At 46.6% G+C, this 17,072-nt stretch overlaps 1 protein-coding gene and 1 pseudogene across 2 annotated transcripts; one reads left to right on the top strand and one right to left on the bottom strand.

Moving 5' to 3' along the window:
- The first annotated feature begins 5,842 nt into the window (after positions 1-5,842).
- On the top strand, positions 5,843-8,261 carry LOC309824977 (UBX domain-containing protein 2B-like; annotated as a pseudogene). The gene is made up of 3 exons: positions 5,843-5,876; positions 7,446-7,795; positions 7,885-8,261. The product of its transcript is annotated as a UBX domain-containing protein 2B-like (transcript).
- Positions 8,262-13,930: 5,669 nt separating this feature from the next.
- Positions 13,931-16,390, bottom strand: INHA (inhibin subunit alpha; the record flags this gene model as incomplete). Its single annotated transcript, XM_082657853.1, has 2 exons — positions 13,931-14,763; positions 16,129-16,390. 2 exons carry the CDS (start codon positions 16,388-16,390, stop codon positions 13,931-13,933), a joined length of 1,095 nt encoding a protein of 364 aa, XP_082513979.1.
- Positions 16,391-17,072: the final 682 nt, after the last annotated feature.

Here is a 17,072-nt window from a genome sequence, read left to right on the forward strand (position 1 = left end):
TAAGAGCTCCTCCTTGGTGCCCTTTCAAGGAGCATGAGGTCTGGCCAGCCAGACTGAGCTTTCTGTATAATCCTGCCACCAGCTCTGCAGCCCGGCGCCTATCAATAATGGGCAGGAAGTCCCGCCCCGGAAGAAAGGCGCGCGGGAGGGACGGCCGTAAAGCAGGCCTCCGCTGCCGGAAACCACGCCCTAAGTCGTGCGAACGTGTCGGATGGGGGGCGGTGCCCGCTGGTTCTGTCGAGGGCGGGGCTTCTGCGGCGGCAGCTGCTTGAGCCCAGACCACTGCTGCAAGTTGGGCCTCCGTCGACCGCACCCAGCTGTGGGCTCCGCACGTCCTGAGACGCCCGCTGGGCTCGGCGGTGCTCCTCCGAGCCAGTGAGGAAAATCTGACTCCTTGTTTGCAGACTGGGTGGGGAAGCAGAGTTTAGAGAAAAGGAATTTTCTGTTAGTAAGAAAAAGGCTCGTCCAACGTGAACACTCCTTTTTCAATTAAAGGAGAGTATGTCCGCCATGGAGGGACTTTTTTTGACATCTGTGTGAAAGAGCTGGAGCTGGCGGAGGTGCCATCTCTGGGGTTTCTTTGACAGTTTTACTTAATGTCGCTCCAGACTCGCTTTTCTTTTTTCCTTCATCAATATCGGGCTTTCTCATTAGCGATTGTTAGCCCTCCACGTGCACCTCGTCCTTTGTTTGTTGTTGTTGTTGTTTTTACTTTGTTTTCTAACACCTGAATTTAAAAGTTGTTATTGTTTCGGGATTGAAAATGAGAAAACGGATTCACAAAGCTTAGGTTACTTGGGAAGGTCGTTCAATTAGTAACCGATATTGCTGAGACTGCCAAGTTCCCGTTGTAGCTTTCACCTGGCTCCCGGTCAAATAACAGACATCGACTACAGAATTAGATTAAGAATAATGTCTCTTAACAGAATTTCTTGTTTTCAAGGAGGCTTTGTTTGTTTGGTTGGTTGGGTTTTTTTAATGTAGTGCCCAATTTTCTGATTTATTTTCAAAATGAATCGTAAGCCAGTTGAGAGTAGGAATAAGGAATAAGGTCATAGGCATCTTTATCCCAAGTTGCAAAATTTGAAGGATCTTCTTTTCTGAAGGCAAATTATTTGAAATGGCAAGTTATGCCACTAAAGCACACAGTTTGGCGACTATGGCATACTTTGTGTGGTCTGAGCCCAAACCCTAAAAGGCAATGAAAGGGACTACGAGGAAGCACGTCATGATCAGCGAAGCAGTATAAAAATATGAAGTAAAAGTAGGACCTCGATATATATATATATTTGTTTTTTTTATTGGAGTATAGTTGCTTTACAATATTGTGTTAGTTTACCCTGAACAGCAAAGTGAGTCAGCTATACCTGTACATATATCCCCGCTTTTTTAGATTTCCTTCTCATTTAGGTCACCACAGAGCATTGAGTTCCCTGTGTTCTACAGTAGGTTTCAATATATTTTTGTTGAATTATTAATCCCATAAGGGTGATGATTGTCAGTCCCTTTTTAGCAATTGCCTGGAACCTGGGAGGGCGGGTTCTCCCATACTGTTACTGCTAATTCTATCCTTTTTAGACAAGAAGAGACAGATTCTTTTGATGTTTGTGACATTGTAGTGCTTTGAAATCAATTTCAGAGGTGCCTCTCCAGCCCACATCGTTTTTCACCATTCACATGGGTAGCTCCTATAGCCATGTTTGTTCTGCATCCCCTTGAATGTAAAAGGGGGACAAAAAGCAGCAAAGAAAGCTGAACTACAGAGGGAGAGGAAACCATCTCCTGAGAGAAGCAACAAGAAGAGACCAAGCAGTTCTTTTCTCCAGCCCTGTGTGAGGCCCACTCCCCTTTCTGCCCTTGGCCTGCAGGGCAGGCCTTGGCCACCTTCCAAAGAATTCTCCCCACCCCACCCCTTTTTTTTTCCCCTAAGTTAGTTTGAGTGTATTTCTGTAAAGTGCTACCATAAGGACCTGGACTAAAACAAAACCTTTGCAAAAACTTAAAGTCTGAAAGGGGAAAAAATTATCCATTCACCATAACAGAAAAAGAGAGGACCTAGAACATTTTGAGAAATATGCCATATATATATGAAGAAAACTGGAGAACTTTAAGGACATTAGAAATGACCTAAGTAATTGAAAGATAACATGTTCCTGATGAGAAGACTCAGTATTATAATGATGTCAATTTAATGCAATTTCCATCAGAATTTCAGTGGGAAGATTTTGGAACTTGACAAGTTGATTCTTAAATTCCTCTGGAAGACTATACATATGAGCACTGCCAAGAAACTTCGAGGGAAAAAAAAAATAAGAGGCACTTAGAGGGGACTTGCCCTACCAGATAACAAAATGTCCTATAAAGCCACAGTAACCAAAGCAGCATGATACTGACAAAAAGATGGACAAATATTGACAGAAACAACCAAGATTACATGGGGATTTTTTTTTTACTATCCATGATAAAATTGATTTTAATGGTATAAAAAAAAGTGAGTTGTTCAATAGTTTTGGGACAGCTAGCTGTCCCATCTGAAAAACACTAAGTTCCTTCCCTTATACCACACACATGAAATTCCAGGAGGATTAAAGAGCTAAACATTATTTTAACAATTAAATCTAAGGACTCTTTAAAGTTCAAATTTCAAATTCACCTCTTAAAGAATTATTATCTTTATTAAAAAGACATGCAATGCCATTTCAAAAAAAATTATCCTTAGAAAGTAATATACAGGGCTTGCTACTGCATAATTTCATGTTACCATGAATGAAATTATGTTCCTCAAAGAAATGTCATGACATCATGCTCTTAATTGACAAACACTCTTCTGAGTTTTATTCCACAGGAATAACACTCCACCTAAAATCAGAAATGTGCATCAGGTTTCAGCCCCATGTTATTGTGTGAGGAGGAAAGTGAGTTGTAAGCGGCTGCCACTGGTAGTTTCCCTGCCACCCCTAAGTTCCCTGGGGTGGCATCTGCAAAATGCTTGTTACCAAAGGGGTAAGGGAAGGTGTGCTGGTTATAACTTAGGCAGCAGGAATGGAGAGAAGGAAAGAGAGGGTATCTTCATACAAGAATGACAAAGTCAGCTACCGGAGGATACAAACTTCAGCATCCCGGTCCAAAGCTTGCTTGTTTCTGCTGCCTTGGAGCAGGCAATTCCCTGGACTGTTGCCCACGGGGGAACAGAAGTTCACCTTTAGGACATGAGCCACTGTCTCTGATCTGGACCTCACCACTCTGGTGCTACAGACTCCTGCAGCAGATCGGATAACCGAAACCTAAGGATTCCTCCGTAATGAAAATTTCACACTTGAAATTGCATTGTGGGTAGGGAGGGTGAAATTGCATGATTTCTTTGTTTCCTCAACTAGGTATCTTCATGGATCAGGAAGGCAGCAGGGGAGGGGGGCACAATGGAAAGGAATGAAGAGGTGCATATCACCTCCAAAAATAGATTTTAGTAAAAGAGCTTGCACTAGTTTGTCTGTGCGCCTGGCCCCCTCAGCCCCAGGACTGAGTGGTCGGAGGCAGTTCTTTCTATGTTAGTAACCACATACCATGTTTCTTGGCTCTGCTGCCAGACTGAGCCACAAAAGACTGGTGCAGGCATTGATCGAGTCACCAAAATCAAACATATGGGACAAATAAGCAGTACTGGAGGAGATCTGGCATGAGAACTCTGCTTTGGACCGTGACCAAGCATCCTGCCTGGTTCCAGGAGAGACTGAATGTGAGGCGCACAGAGGGAAAGCTGGAGAGGCAGAAGCCAAGCTCAATGCGAAATCAGAGAAGCCAGAGCCTGAGAATGGCTGGCTGAAAAGCCACAAAATAACAATATTTCAGTGACCCAACAGCAGCCATGGTCACCCAGCCCAAGAGGAATTTGCAGTTCTGCACAAAATATATTGAGGGATTCCCTGAGTGGCTTTATAGAAAACCTGAGGTCACCTGAGGGTGCCTTTAATTCTTTTCATTACCTAGCCTGGAAACACATGGAATCATCTGAGAAGGGGGTTAAGAAGGGCTATAAGAAAGATCGGCCTTGTGCTTAATTCAGAACACAGAAAGGAAAAGATGAGATGAAAACTACATTCCCCATTCCAGCTGGTGGGAAAACAGCAAAAGCCTGATTGGAAATGTGAATGGAGGCAGCAATGGAGAAGAGAAGAAAGCAGGCAGAGTCTCGGAGAGGAAGAAAAAGTCACTGTTTCAGGCATAACCCAGGGAAGGCCTGTGGTAAAGTCAGGTACTTATGTGCCAAGTGTCTTCCATCTCAATTCTGCCTACACGCAGGGCTGAAGAGACGAGAGAAATGGTCCACAGCAAGGGAAGAAGCTGCAAATGGAATAGCAATAAAACCTGCAGACAAGCGAGATCAGAGGGATTAGGGTCTCCAGGACCAGGGGAAGGGGAAAGGCAGAGCCTGCTTGGGAATCTCAGAGCCTCTGTAGAACCTCAAATTCAGAGCAGTCTTTCATTCTTTCATTCGTTCAACCAACATTTACTGAGCACTGACTATGTGTGAGATCCTGTGCTGGATTCCGGGTAAACACTGGCGACGACAGTATGGCTCTTGTTCTCAAGGGCTGGCAGTGTGGTGGAAGAGAGACTCCTGTAATCACATCTCAGCATTGTATTCGCTTCCTATTGCCGCTGTAACAAATTCCACCAAACAGTTGCTTGAAACAACACGTATTTATTATCTTATAGTTCTGAAGATCAGAAGTCCAAACTAGATCTCACTGGGCTAAAAATTAAGGTGTCGGCGGGGCTTTGTTACTTTCAGGAGGCTCCTGGGGAGAATCTGTTCTCTTGTCTTTTCCAGCTTCAAGAGGCTGCCTGCTTCCCTGGTTCATGGCCCCCTTCCATCTTCACAGCCGGTGGTGACTGACTGAGTCTTTCTGACATCACATCACTCTGACACTGACTCTGCCACCATCTTCCCCATTTAAGGACCCTTGTGATTACACTGGGCCCACCTGGATAATCCGAGGTAATCATCCTATTCTCAGGTCAGTTGATTAACAACTTTAATTCCATCCACAATCTCAATTCTCCCTTGCCATATAACATAACATTTTTAACTAAATAAATTTGACATATAACATTGTGTAAATTTAGAGTGTAGGTATAACATTTGCCCAGATTCTGGGGATTAGGACATAGACATCATTGGGGGAAGGGGCCATTATGCTGTCTATCACAAACATGATGCATGTTATGGTAGAGACAGTGCTATGGGAGATGGTTCCTGTCCAAAACTGCCAACTGAATACATGTTGCAGCCTCTACCTCCCATCCCAAATGGTTAGAAATAACAGAAAACATATAAAAATAAGTAAATAAATTCATAATCATCCTGGACAAAAAGGAGAGCCCGTGGTGGGCCAGAAATCATGAGGAATCCCTGAAAGAAGGATGGCAGGTGCAAGTTGGTCAGAGGAGAAAACCACAGCTCAGAATGTGCATAGCAGCAGAGTACCATAGGAGCCGCAAGAGCGCTCTGTGCCCAGAGAGGGCGGATCCTGAGAGGTCCTGGGCTCAAGGGCCATCCACAGCGCACTGATTTTTCAGCATGCCACAGCACGTCAGCCATTCCACACACACTCCCCCTTCTTGTCTCCTGGGGCCAAGAAATTCCAGCAGGATTATCTGCCTTCAGGTAGGAGCAGTGGATATAAGATCATTAGATGGAGAGAAAGGACAGTGTTCCTGGTGACTGGTGGCACGTAGGAGGTAAAGGGAGCACCCATTTGCAGAAGATGAGCTGCCAGGACACCCTACCTCACAGCATATGCCGCTGCCAACGGTAACTGACAAGGTTTTGATGTACACCATGACATTATCTCATACCCCCTTTGCCAAGGAGGGTACAAACAATCAGACTGGAATCTGTGGTAAAGGATGAGCTTCCAACCAATAATTACCAAACATTGGGAGAAAGTCAACATCTTAAAAGAGATATCAGTGCATAGAGGAGCTTTCATGCAGTGAAATAGATCACAGAGCAAGACCAAGACTTTAGAATAATTGTAGCATTCTTGAGTGGAAAAGGATATCACACTGATTGTTTTAAATCAACTGAAAAATTGAACATGATTCTGAAGCAACAAAATCCTCAAAAGAATGATCAGAATAAGCACAGCTAAAGGGTACATGTGTGACCCGGAGGACTGAGTAAATATGTTTTTCTATCACATAGCACAACACCAAATATGCAAAGTATTTTATTTTTTTAAAGGCTAAGATACACAGAGGATCGATCTAACACTTTCAGTATCAGCTAATAATAAAGTTCTGAAGAAGAAAATAGAAAGAATATGAGAGGAAGTTAGAGTCAAATAAAGAACAAAATATCCTAGAATTGAAGAAAAACATGAATCTTCAGTTTGAAAGGGCCCACCAAATGCCAGTTAGGATCCCTTTTTCAAACTAACATGAGATCTAGTGTGATGCAATTTCAGATGCCATGGTAAGGAGGAAATCTTGAAAACTTCCAATGAGGGAAAAAAAAATGAACTACAAAGGTATGAGAATCATGTGGTCTCATTGAAAAACAGGATACAAGAAGCAAAGGGAGAGAATTTTTCAAAATTCAGAGGAAAAATTACTTTGACTCTAGAATTACATACACAGCCCATCATTCAAGTGCAAAAATAAAAGGACTTTTTCTGTAGTGGGGGACTCAGAAAGTTTATCACCTACAGACTTGCTCTGAAATAAATAATAAAAGAGGATAGATCAGTACCAAGAAAAAGGAGCCCAAGAAAAAGAAGTGAGGGCTTCCCTGGTGGCGCAGTGGTTGAAAGTCCGCCTGCCGATGCAGGGGACACGGGTTCGTGCCCCGGTCCGGGAATATCGCACATGCCACGGAGCGGCTGGGCCCGTGAGCCATGGCCGCTGAGCCTGCGTGTCCGGAGCCTGTGCTCCGCAAAGGGAGAGGCCACAACAGTGAGAGGCCTGCGTACCGCAAAAAAAAAAAAAAGAAGTGAGAGGCTAAAAGCAATGGTGAGCAAAGACTTTAGTAAATTTGTTCACACTAAAGAGTAGGACAAAATGGGGGAGAGGGGATGGAGAGAAACATTAAAAGGGTAAGAAGCCAGGGAGCTGGTGGAAAATGACCAAGGCAGCACCTAGCCCGCAGAGTAGGGAGAGGAGGTCTTCAGGGCTGTGGCCCCCAAAAGCACAGGATTTGCAGAATTTAATAAGAATATGAAGAGCTTGCAAAAAAAAAAAAAAACTGAAAACAATCAAAGCGATGATGTATCAAGAAATAAATTGGCCTTAGCAGAATTGTATGAAGTGAAATGCAAATCTTCCTAATCTGATAGACCTAAAATTACAGTCTTTAAAAGCCCACAAATGCCACCCCAAATGTTTTCCCACTATTGGGGAGATGTTCACTTGTTTAAGGTGCTGACCACCACATCATTCCATAGTAAGGTTCTATTCAGGTGAACATGGGTACAGTGGATTACATATAATTTGACCTTCTACTGGGAAAATTGTGAATGAACTTTTCAAAGAGGCAAGGGAACATGGGACTGTCCCTCTGAATTAAGCCTCAAGAGCTTCGGGTGATCACAAATCTAAATCATCTACAGGTGGAGGATACAGATCGGGTCATTCCTTTCGTAAGTGATCTGAATGCATTAGTGGAGAAAATCAGCTTCAAGATATCAGATTCTGCTTAAACTGTGAAGCAACAGTTTCCATTTAGATGATGGAGAATTGAGACCTTACAACGAACCCAACAAATGCTCAGTTTCTTGAGTCTGTTAAGGGAACGGTGACTCTCTTTGCATGTATACCTGAAATTCAGCAACTAATATTAGAAATCCTTTAAAGTGGCATTATTGTTGTCAGAAGATGGCAAAAGAAATTCCTCTGGCGCTTCTGCAACTGGTTCAGAATGGCCAAGTGAATTTGGATATGGAGGATCATCAAGATCAAGAATACATACAACCTAGAATAAGGTTCAAATAAGGTTTAGTAGAGAAAGCAAAAACTTGGAAGCCTTACACCTGAAATAGTCAATACACCTTCCTCTCCAGAAGAGAAGTCGGTACTTAATGCAGTTGTTCCTGTTGACGATTCCATGCCAATGACAAAAATTCCAATCAGGTTAGCCAATGAGAGTCATTCAATACATTACACACAGGATCCCGGATGTTCCGGACTTTATTGTACAGTCCCATCCTGAACTTGCAACTCTTGACTTTATTCTTGGACTTCATTTCCATAGAGCTCACTGATGAGAGCCTGAAACAGATATTCTTAAGAATATCCAAGCAGTAGCAGATCAGAAAGATGATGTGCTGTATTAACAAGAAACATACTTCCAGCATAAAAACAATCAAATTATTTTTATTACTTTACAGATACATTTTGGTTTTATTCTTATTCTGTCTTCCAGCCTTAGTATAGATACATTTGGACTAGTAATAGATCTTGAGATAAATATGTTTTAGTTTTATGTTGGTAATGTTTAAACATCCAGGCAAACCAGTTTGTTATGTGCTCAGTGTTAATGTAACCACATTTGTTTGCAGGAAAAAAAAAAATGAACAAAACCCCTTTTTGATAAATCATTTGGTAGAATTTGCATTCAAGTTTCTCGATGCTGCCTTGACCAACAGCCATTAAGAAACATTTTTTTTTGTCAAATAAGGTTTTTTTGATATATACTGAAAAGTATTTGTATTCTTATTTTGAACTAGCTTGATCATTCAATAATTATTTCTCCTATTAAGATTTTATGCATTTTTTGACTTATTGATTTAGCTATATCACTAGTATCAAAAAAATACAGCTTGGGGCTTCCCTGGTGGCGCAGTGGTTGAGAGTCCGCCTGCCGATGCAGGGGACACGGGTTCGTGCCCCGGTCTTGGAGGATCCCACATGCTGCGGAGCGGCTGGGCCCGTGAGCCATGGCCGCTGAGCCTGCACGTCCGGAGCCTGTGCTTCGCAAAGGGAGAGGCCACAACAGTGAGAGGCCCACGTACTGCAAAAAAAAAAAAAAAAAAATACAGCTTGGCATTGTTACCTATAGAGCTATGACCATCGTAAACTAGAAACAAAAAGACATTAAGGTCAGCAATCCTTGGGAATATGTGTTAAACAGCACTTTAAAATCAAATGAGGGGCTTCCCTGGTGGCGCAGTGGTTGAGAGTCCGCCTGCCGATGCGGGGGACACGGGTTCATGCCCCGGTCCGGGAGGATCCCACGTGCCGCAGAGCGGCTGGGCCCGTGGGCCATGGCCGCTGAGCCTGCGCATCTGGAGCCTGTGCTCCTTAATGGGAGAGGCCACAACAGTGAGAGGCCAGCGTACCGCAAAAAAAAAAAAAAAAATTCAAATGATTACAATCCCTTTCAGAGCCTGTCTTGATCACATTCATTTTTTCATTCAACACATTTTTCTAGGGGACACCCTATGTTAACACTATTCTAACTGCTCAACCCAGAATATATTCTACTCCAAGACAAAACTAGTGTAGAAATTCAGGAATGTATTTTTTGTCAAACATACTTGATCCAAAGAATGACCAGCATAAATATTCTGAATTGTACTGAAGCCAAGTATTTCCTGGATGAGGCAGACTACATCAGGAATGATAGAAAAGGGTTTTCTTCTTCCCAGACACCACCTCATCTTTGGTCACTGTTTCTGGTTAGTTTTCTGTTACTGCCGTAACAGATCACTACAAATTTAGTGGCTTAAAAGAACACAGATTAATGATCTTACGATTATGTAGAAGTCTGGTATGGGTCTCGCTGGGCTAAAATCAAGGTGACGGCAGGACTGCATTCCTTTCAAGAGGCTCTGAGGGAGAATCATTTCCTTGCCTTTCCAGCTTCTAGAGGCTGCTTGTATTCCTTGGCTTTTGGCCCCCTTCCTCCATCTTCAAAGCTAGCAACATTGCATCTCTCTGACTCTTCCCTATCATCACAACTCTCTGACAGCAGCCAGGAAATATTCTCTGTCTTTAAGGGCTCATGGGATTAGATTGGGCTCACTGGATAATCCACAATTATCTCCCCCCACCTTAAGGTCTGTAGTAACCTTAATCACATCTGCAAAGTCCCCTTTGCCATGTAAAGTAACAAATCACAGGCTCCTTCTGGAGACTGCAGGAGAGAATCTGTTCCTTGCTTCTTCCAACCTGTAGAGGCTGCTGGCATCCCTTAGCTCATGACTGTATCACTCTAAGTCTGCAAGGATAGGTGTAGGGTCTATTGTAAAGGGCTGTTACACCACACAAAGCAAGTTGAACTTTGGGTAGACAAGTTTTTCATCACCTAAGGGACAAAATCACCAAAGAAGTTATCCTCTCCGCACCAGGTGTGACATAGACTGGAGAGGTAGGGAGTGACTGCTTAGAGACTGGTTAAGGAGGCTGCTGAATTGCTCAATCAAGAATCGCCCTTTAGAATGTACATTGGTGCAGCCACTATGGAAAACACTATGGAGGTTCCTTAAAAAACTAAAAATAGAGCTACCGTATGATCCAGCAATCCCACTCCTGGGCATATATCCAGAAAAGACAAAAACTCTAATTCAAAAAGATGCATGTACCCAGTGTTCATAGCAGCACTATTTACAGTAGCCAAGACATGGGAACAACCCAAATGCCCATCAACAGGTGATTGGTTTAAGATGTAGTGTTGTATATATATACACATATATATGTGTGTATATATATATATGAATATTATATATATAATGGAATATTAGTCATAAAAAAGGATGAAATATTGCCATTTGCAGCAACATGGATGGACCTAGAGAATATCATACTAAGTGAAGTAAGTCAGAGAAAGGCAAATATTATATGATATCACTTATATGTAGAATCTAAAAAGTAATACAAATTAATCTATACACAAAGCAGAAACAGACTCATAGACATAGAAAACAAACTTATGGTTACCAAAGGGGAAAGGGGGTGGGGGAGAGGGATAAATTAGGAGTATGGGATTAACAGATACAAATTGCTATACATAAATTATATAGGCTACAGGGATTTACTGCATAACACAGGGAACTATATTCAATACCTTGTAATAACCTATAATGGAAAATAATCTGAAAAAATATGTATATAACTGAATCACTTTGCTGTATACCTGGAACTAACACAATTTTTATAAATCAATTATACTTCAATTAAAAAAAAAAGAAGTTCCCTTTATGGCAAAATAGTGTCTATGTAGAGAGAGAGAGAAAGGGCTTGATTTGAGACATAATTAGGAGGAGGAACCAGCGGTACTTTTCTTTCAGCATCTATCCCACCTTTGTGTGGTAACTGCACTCTACTTTGGGGAAGCAGGTAATAACTTCACCTTGTGCTTTAGGCTCTGGACTCCAGGGGTAGGACACATGATCTAAGTCATTAACTCATTCTGTTCCCTCAGCCACCTTTCCTGGAGGAGCACATGACCCTAATCAGGACAGTCAGGCCACCAAGACCCAATCTGGGACTTCTATAAGCAAACTCCCTCCTACTAGACCAAGTGGTATGATGATGAGAGGCTGGAACTGCCCAGGCTGCCTTGGACCTGGGATGGAGCCCAATCAGGGGACGTAGAGCCTATAGCTGGATCCTGGTACAGTAGTGTCTTTTGACCCCAGAATCAAGCCATACCTTAGCCAGCTATGCCTGTGGACTTGTCATAAGCCAGTGATTTTTTTAATTCTATTTTTCTTTGGTCTAAGCCAGTTTGAGTTGAATTTTCTGTTCAATTTGTCTCTGAGTGAAGATTATTCAAAATGTCTCTAATGATTACCACAGGGAACAGGGAAAATCTCTGAAGTCTACTGCTTTTAGTCTCATGGCCAGGAGTGAAGACAGATTTTCTTAGCCACTGTTGGCCCCTCTTAGGGAGGGGTGAACATTTCTTCCTGACTTGCTAAGTTAGTGGAATCAAAGGCCTTAGAGACCCTGGAAGGGTGGCCCATCCCAGTGACTCCCAGACTTTAGGATTTCACAGATTTCAGCAGCGAAATTACAAAGAAAAATCTTAGGATCCAAATTAGAATTGCCAAGTTTTAATTTTGTTAAGTAAAAACTTAAAAACAAACAAACAAACCAAACCCCTACCATCTACCATCACTATGATATCATAAAAGAAATAACATATTGACACACATACACAGGAAGGATAATTTTAGAATACAGGGCAGCCCTTTAGAAAGAATACCTTTGGCTTTGTGAAAGTTACTATGTGGCACTCATTTCTCTCACTCTGTATCAGATATGTGAAAACACTTCCCTAGCAACACCCATCTGCTAACTGGCCTAGTAGAGAACCCTGTGGCCCTAGGTAGAGTGTCCCCAGCCCTCAGATGACATCCACATCCCTGGCACAGGGAAAGTCTGGACGTCACAGGGTCCTAGATGGCCCCAGCAGGACGAGGGAGCATCCTAAGCCTAGTAAGAGGATTGAAGGTCTCAGGGACAAGCCCCGCTCAGGGCAGGGGTGACCAGGCAAGGGAAGCCAGACAGGGAGAGAGCAGTGCTTAGACGGCCTTGAGGAAAATCTCCCATTCCCACCACTGGCCCAGCCCAACCAGCCCTCTCCCCAGTCCCCCGCCTGAGTGGGGAGCCCAGGGGCCCTGAGCGTACCAGTTGCAATGCTGGGTGTCGATGAAGGTGCTTGGAGAGACCCAGGCCTGTGAACAGGCGAGTTCCCAACTCCCTAGCAGCAGCATCAACTGAGACCGGGCCTCATGCAGTCGCAGTCGGAGTGGGCTGCCCTGGGGGCTCTGGTGCTGTGAGGAACAATAGCTCACCCAGCTCAGCTCAAGTATCGAGAAGGCATTAGCCTAAGGTGACAGGTTGGGATTGTCCCCCCTCCACACCCCCTCCTGGGACAGGAACTTACCGGCCCATTCCACACCCCGTGGATCTGGGTTAGTAGGAGGCAGTCTTGTGTTAGCATAACTACACTTTGCAGTTGTGCAGTCAACATCAGGAAGTGCTCTAGAGTTCGATCTGAGGGACCTGAACATCCCCAACCCTCCCCTACACACACACACACACACACACACACACACACCCCTTAAAGGGAGACTGGATGGAACCTACTGGCTGAGAGCCAGGACCTAGGGCAGAGCAGGAGGATACTAAGACGAAGGGGAGAAGGAGGGGAGTGAAAAAGAAAGCAGGAAGGCCAGGGAAGTGGGGCCCGGTCAAGGTGGGGCAGAATGGACTGATAGGAGATGCAACGTGAAAAGAAAAGAAAAGGACTCTGTGCACTCTGGGCTCTCAGTGTGGGCACAAGTTCACACAAGAGCAAATGGTTTCTCTGCCTTTCCACCGTCTGACATTAAGGGCTGAGTTAAGGGATTATGTAAAGATACACAGGGCACATCTATAAATCGCCTGACCTTGAGCTAGGCATCCATCAGCTAGGGCAGAGTGTGGCAAGGAGGGGGCGATTAGGCCACTTGGGCATAGGCACTATGAGGTGTGCACAGCAGGCCACCCAACCGACACATCAGGTCCAGCTTGTATGACGGCCAGTTCTGGCTCCAGAGTGGCTGTCCTGAGCTGGGAAGCACCTTTTTGTCATCCCCAAGCATTGTAGCTTCCTACCAGATACACATCCAATTACAGCTGGTAAACCCCACATCTCTGAGGTCAAGTGAGGCTGAGTGACCTGAGATCCCACAATCCCATGCTCCCGGGGCCCAGACCTCACCCCGACACACACAACGTGTCAGAGAAGCCTAAGAATACACACCGAGTCATATGCACTATGCTGTTTATTGTCACGTTACCCGTGGGACAGGGACGGGATAGGGAGGGGAGCCTCCAGGCAGAGAGGTGGAAGGAGCGGGGAGGTGGGAACCCTGCCCTTCCTCCAGGCTGGTAATGGTGGCGACTCGGCCACCAGCAGGACCCCCTTAGATGGACCCCCTTAGATGCAAGCACAGTGCTGCGTGAGCAGGTTGGGCACCATCTCATACTTAAAAGAGTAACCTCCATCCGAGGTGGTGCGGACACGTAAGGGCCTCATGGTCCCTGGGAGAGCAGCGCAGCAAGGCTGGGCCCCTGGCACCAGAGAGAGGGGCTGGACAGGGGTAGGGGGTGCCCCAGGGACTGGCAGGGACAGGTCCGGCGGGGTGGACAGCCCACAGCCCCCATGACAATAGTGGAAGGTGAAACTGGGAGGGTGCACGATCCACTGTTCCCAGCCCAGCTCCTGGAAGGAGATGTTGAGGGCCGCTCTGTGGCAGTCGGCATGCGCGGCGGGGTCCTCCGGAGGCCTCTGCAGCAGGCGCAGCGCGGCAGGAGACCAAGGCCAGGGCAGCGGGGGCGTGGAGCGGCGGGCTCTCTCCCCTCCGCTGGGAGGCCTGGCCCGAGTGTGGGCCACCAGGAAGGGGGTGGCCTCGGGCCGCGCTGAGCAGGAACAGAGAGGACAGTGCAGGAGGAGCACCAGGACGGGATGGGTCAGCAGAGGGAAAGCAGAGGCGGCCAGGTGCAGCACAGCCCAGCGAGGGGGTGCCTGGCCCAGTGATATGGGCACAGCTGTGGGACCCCCGGACGACAGTGCCAGGAGGCCGAGCAGGGGCCCAGAGCTATTGGCGGCTGCTGTCTCCTGCCTGTCCAGTCCCGTGTGGAACCACAGCTGGGCCGACGTCACCTGGCGGCTGCGTGTGTGCTGGGATGGCCGGAACACATATGTAAAGAGGCCCTCCTTGGCCTCCTGGGCCAGCTCTCCGGCAGCTGGCTTGTCCCCGAGGCGAGCACCTGTAGGAGGCAGAGGGAAGGGAGAGAGCAGCCCTGACTGGCAGAACCCGGGACCCTCCTCCTCAGCAGGAGGGATGTGGCTGCCACTCATAAGCTTGCCAAGCGCCCTACTGAGTGCTTTGCCAGAGCGGGACTCTCCTCAGTCTCAGGGGGAACTGACAGAGGCTCCCCGTTTGTTATTTCATCATTAAAGGACTACAAAAATACCAGACGTTGCCAACTTCTCTCTGAAGTGGTTTTACCAATTAATATTCCCATCAGCGACGTGTAAGATGGCCTGCACTTTCTCCCCTCACCAAGGCCTAGAATTGATAGTTATATTTAAATTTTTGTTCATGTGATACTATGAAATGGTACCTTGAATGCTGTGTACACAAGCACTCGTTATATTACTCTTTATGTCTTTTTATGTGTCAGAAATACTGCATGAGAAAGTCTTTAAAATAATTCCACCTTAAAAAGGCAGGTTAACACCAAGAAGAAGGAGGAGAAGGAGGAGCGGGGAGGAGAAAGGATGTAACTCAGAACGAGGACAGTGCTTTCTAAGAAAATGCAGTTGGCATCCTTACCCTGACAGGTATATAGATGGCACCAAACGATCATGAACCAGCATGAGCTGAAGAACTGGCAGCTTGGGCTGTAGGGTTATGTGGGTTATCTCAATATAAACCTCACAATTGATCCATTTTGCAGATAAGAAAACTGAGGGTTAGAAAGATGAACTGTCATTTAACTGCTAAGTAGCCAGGCTGGGACTCTGCCTGATCCCAAAGCCACACTCACTGTGCTGCACGGGGCCCGAAGTGCAGGGAGGCAAGGGTTCCTCTCTGAGAGCAAAGCGGGCCAGATTACAAGAAAGTTTAGCCACAGGAGGGCTTTACTCATTGAGTCAGTGCAACATGGGGAGATGAGGAGAGAACTCAAGAGAAGGTAGACTAGTTTCCCAGCTAATCTTTCTCCTGCATCCCTGATACCTTCTCAAGTCTCAGCTACTTGGGGCTAAAGAAACAGTGTTTGGAGCAGGGAACAAAAGCAAAGATAGAAGGAAAGATGGCAGGAAAGGGCCCATGCCCAGATATCTCTGTCCCTAGAGACCCTTGGCCTCCCAGACGACTATCTCCCAAATGCCTCCTGTGAACCATGCACGCTAGATACACCATCTCACTTAATCCTGAGAGGCAGGCATTATTGCCCTTTTTACAGATGAGGAGACAGAGGCTCAGGAAGGTTCAGTAACTGGTCCATTACTGCAAGGCCAGTTGAGTCGCAGGTCTGGGATTCAAACGCAGACCTGCCTGGCTCCCAAGCCCCTGCAGTACCACACTGTTTACCAAAGTCAAGCTACCAGCTCCCCACCCTCGTTACCTGTAGCCGGGAAAAGGATGGCCTGGGAGACATCCTCTTCCTCGGGCTCAGAGCCCCTGCGCATGAAGCCCCTCACAGCATGTCTTCGGGGCAGACGCCTGACTCCAGGATTCCCACCTTCCCCAGTCACTGCTGGGGCTCCCAACGCATCCAGGAACAGGGCCCTCACCTTGGCCAGGACAAGTTCCCGGTCCAGCTCCGGCCCGTGGCAGCCATGCCCACCCCGTGGGGCCAGCAGCAAGAGAAGCAGCTGAGGCCACATAGCTCACCTGGCCCTGCCAACGGTGAACCCGCACCCTGCCCCGTACCCCTTCTGCCAGGGTCTGCCCAGGGCCTCCCCACTCTGCCCTCCCCATCCCACCACCCGCCCTCTTCTACCCTTCTCACCCCAGTCTTCCCCAGCCCTTCCCACGCCCCGCAGTCCAGTTGCCCCTGCCCATGGCATTGAGACCTCCTATCTCTGACGTAGATGTCTGTGGCCCTGAGCCTTATCTCCCACTCCCGCCAGGAATGTGGGGGAGGGGCTGGCGAGGGCTTTCACCCCAAGTGACCTGACCCACACGTACAACCCCTCCCCGCTACACACACACACACACACACACACACACACACACACACACAGAGTGAGTCACAACCCAGCACCCAGCGCAGAGGTGACACCAGGTGGGACAGGAGCCTGGAAGCTGGGGGTCTGCCAGCTCCTAAAAGCGTTCCTTGTCAGGGAGACAGAGCGCGCCAGCCCCTCAGAGCTTCTGGGGCCCCTTTCAACCACGTAGCTGCTGGGCCAGTCCTGGGGGGAAGGGCTGGGGCGGGGGCTGGAACTGGGGCTAGGGCGGGGGCCAGGTGGTCCCGCCTGCTCTAAACTTGGCCTGGAGGAGCCAGTCTGGGCTCTCGTCCTCCAGCTGTGTCATCAGAGAATATTTTGGGGATTGGCAGCTGCAGGC

The sequence above is a fragment of the Grampus griseus genome (genome assembly GCF_964374135.1).
Source record: "Grampus griseus genome assembly, chromosome: 7".
Lineage (NCBI taxonomy): Eukaryota > Metazoa > Chordata > Mammalia > Artiodactyla > Delphinidae > Grampus > Grampus griseus.